Source organism: Rhipicephalus sanguineus, chromosome 9 (genome assembly GCF_013339695.2).
Source record: "Rhipicephalus sanguineus isolate Rsan-2018 chromosome 9, BIME_Rsan_1.4, whole genome shotgun sequence".
In the NCBI taxonomy this organism is placed as follows: Eukaryota; Metazoa; Arthropoda; class Arachnida; order Ixodida; family Ixodidae; genus Rhipicephalus; species Rhipicephalus sanguineus.
In genome coordinates this window covers 150,514,622-150,518,249 of record NC_051184.2, presented here as the reverse complement: position 1 = coordinate 150,518,249, position 3,628 = coordinate 150,514,622, and the positions used below count along the sequence as shown (strand labels likewise).

The 3,628-nt window shown below is 42.9% G+C and overlaps 1 protein-coding gene across 1 annotated transcript; it reads right to left on the bottom strand.

Moving 5' to 3' along the window:
- Positions 1-2,415: 2,415 nt before the first annotated feature.
- LOC119405915 (uncharacterized) lies at positions 2,416-3,256 on the bottom strand. Its single transcript, XM_037672741.2, has one exon. It carries the CDS (start codon positions 3,254-3,256, stop codon positions 2,480-2,482), a length of 777 nt encoding a protein of 258 aa, XP_037528669.2. The 3' UTR covers positions 2,416-2,479.
- Between the last annotated feature and the right edge of the window lie 372 nt (positions 3,257-3,628).

Here is a 3,628-nt window from a genome sequence, read left to right as displayed (position 1 = left end):
CGTAGCTTAAAAACAGCGTGGCGCGGCACCGCTTGCATGCGCAGCGCTGTCAAGGGGCAAATGCAATACAGGTGTAATAAAAGTTAAAATTCGCGCGGTCCCCGATGCATTGTGCCACGCATCCGGCTCTTGTTTCTTACTGTTCCCGTTTACGAACTGCGCTGTCTGCTTATACGTAAGGCGTACGAGTAACATTTTTTACCTGCAAATGAGCATGACTCAATGATGCTCGCCTTTATGTACCTATCAAATTGTCTGAACTACGTTCCGCCTAACAATAACGCACGTGCAGCTAAGCGACGGCGTCCAGTAATTTGACAATATGGTCATCGCCGTGAACTGCGAGATAACTGTTGGCTGATGCACGTAACTTTAAGTGCACGCGCTCTGTAGTATGCATGTGTACTTTTCAGCATTAATTACTTTAGACTATTAACACCGAAAACGCGCTTTTTCATTCGCACCGCCCGGAGGCCGGGTGTAACTTGAGTATTCTCTTTTTCAGCTTGATGCAACTAGGCTGATCACCAGAGCTCACTGCAACTGTAGGGGCGGTGTTGAAGGCCACTGCAAGCATGCAGCAGCAGTTGTAGCTTTCGTCAACAGCGAAGAGTCTGTTACAAAGACGTCACAACCAAACAAATGGAAGTCACCCTCCAACAAGCAACTAAAGCTCTACACAAAAGGCGTGCCATTTAAGGAAATGTTCCAACCGAAAACATCTCCCGCAGTTGTTGCATCATACATACCACAAGATGTCGTAAAAATGAACAGTTCGCAATGACTTATGCTAAGAGCATTTCTAGATTTGAAAGAAAATGCAAAGAGGCTCGAAGAGCTGCTTCCAAAGATTGTGTGTTCATCACCTTGTTATTATTCATTAGAATGTAAAATAGAAGATGTTACAGACATGGAACACATCATGATTGATGAGGACATGTGCAGTGCTATAGCCAATAGGACCGTTCAGCAAAGCTTGTGTCCAGAGTGGCACAAACTCAGGAGAGAACGACTCTCTGCGAGCTCCAAAGCCCACAGGATTCGCGTGCGGGAAAAGGATTTTGAGAAGCTCGCCCATGACCTTGTTCACCAGAAGCATTTCTACAATGAAGCTTGCAGGTATGGAACTGCAATGGAAGCCACTGCAAGAAAGGACTATGAGGGAGAAACAGGCCGCACAGTCACCCGCATAGGTCTTGTCGTCAGCAAAGTGCAGAGCTGGCTTTGTTGTAGCCCGGATGGTCTAGCACAGGATGACGACGTCATCTTAATTGAGATCAAGTGCCCGTTTCGATGTCGGGATAAGCCAATTCATGAAAATGCAACTCTAGCTGCGGACTACTTGCATGTGGTAAATGAGGAACTGCAACTGAAAGAAAACCACGCATACTATACACAAGTTCAGGTGTCACTGTATGTTCTGAACCTTGAATTATGCCACTTTGTTGTGTACTCACCACTCCAGCTGGTTGTAGTCAAAGTAAGGCGAAATGAAGAATTCTTGAAATTCATCATTCCAAAGATGGAATGGTTTTATTTTAAATTTTACAAGAATGAGGTAACGAACAATCATTCATAAATGTGCTAAATTACCTGCAAGGCTAGCTAAAGTAATCTGTCATACACTATTGCATTCCAGTATTGCTGGAAATGTTTTTATGCAACGTGGTCTTCACGTTACCTCTCTCATTCTAAGTCATTAGTTTTTCCTCAAAGTACAATAAACATATTTTGTGTACTTCTGCTTGTGATAAATTAAAAGAAATGATTCCTTGAAATGATTTTATTTTAGACAACGTTTCTTCAAGTCGGCCAAAAACCTGCAAGGTCAGCCACAATATTCTGTGATACACCGTTGTGTTCCAATATTGCAACATGTTTTTATGCAGTGTGTTATGTATGTTTTTCCTCTCATTTTAAGTCATTAGTTTTTCCTCAAAGTGCAATAAACCTGTTTTGTGCAGTGCAAGTACAATCAGTCTTTTTTCTATGATGTTGCATCACCAGAGGGCCTTGTTGCTCAGTCATCCTCTCTGTCTTCATCACTACAGTGCACAATGAAGTTCTCACAAGCTCTGCCAAACATTTGTTATTCAACGATGATGCACAGTTTCTACAATCAAGACAGCTTTTCAGTGTGAGAGGTCAATACCTGTGCATTGAAAAACACTAATGAACAGTTCCGAAATCCAGAAAAGTAAACTGGCTGCTTGACTTAAGTCATGATTGCTAGTACTAGCGAAGGCCTTTGTTGGTTTGCTCACATGGCATCTTTAAGTAAAGGAAGAACCCCAAGCGAATGACATTAAAGCAGAAAATTGTGAATGAACACTAACCCTTGTGTGTACAGTCGCACTCAATATGACTTGCAACACGCTGGCTGTGGTTTTTTTTTGCATTTTTTGCAGCCTGTAATGTTTAAAATAGGATCAAAAGTGAATATGGTTGCTTTTAGGACCATCGCAATCTCTACATTCAATCACTGCTGAATTTTGAATATTGGCTTTTGCATGTTTGCGAGTATGCAACACATGGATACTATCTTGTCAACATGGCGTCTAAGTTCTTGTGGTAGCCTTCCAGACAGAATGTTAAACACTTTGATCCTTTGAATGCATCGTTCCACGTGAATTCGGTGAGAGGCTATTTTATATGTGCGTGCAACTTCTGAAGCAGTGAACTGCTCATTCATGTGAGCAAAAGGGGGCATTTCTAGGCTAACCTGGCGAGATTCTAGGTCGCAGCGAATGTGGGGGAAGCCTTTGTCGGCCAACACCAGGTCGTCTTTCTCTAGCAGGTCAAGCAGACCACAGTTTGCAGTAATATAGGTGTCGCTAGCGCGGCCACCAAACACTTCAGAAACATATGAAATGAATCCACAAGGGGCTACACCAACAAGGAACTTGAGTGTGAAGTTGCTCTTATAACTGCTCCAGCAGTTCACTTGTTCGCTGACCTCTGGTGGCATTTCAATAGGCACCTCCGTGCAGTCTATGATAACCCTGCATGTCGGGTACTTCTCTTTAAATGACGGGGGCATTGTTTCCTGTACAACCTCACGTGGAAACCAAACAAGCCAACCTTGAGTCTTGGCATGCAGCACATCAAGTACAGCATAAAACACACGAGAAGCAGTGGTTCGGTGAACACTGAAGAGGGCACCAAGAGCAGCAAATGTGAGTCCATGCTTCATCTTCATCAAGAAGAGGAGGAGACGGCTTCCAACGGTGATATCTGTTGCCCGAGGAGTCCTCATCTGCATATACATAAAGTGAATTAACACGTATGCACTATTACATCCAAGATACCGTAGAAAGTTTATTGAACACCACATTCATGATCATTTTTTTCTGCATGACACTGAAGTTGGGAGTGCAGATTTTTAAACTCGTTTGTTATTGGCTGTAAATGATGCCATAGCGCTGGAAGGACAGGGAATGAATGTCCTGTTGTCTTTCATGTCTTGTTTTTTCAGCACTATGGCGTCATTTATGCCTGTAGTTGGGAGCTTCGTATATGGAAACTTCAGCTATCAACAAACAATGAGAAACTGCGATGGGCTTTGACACTATCTTGAGGTTACCATGTCAGCCCATGAGATGTCACATTTTGTAAACATAAAAGAGGT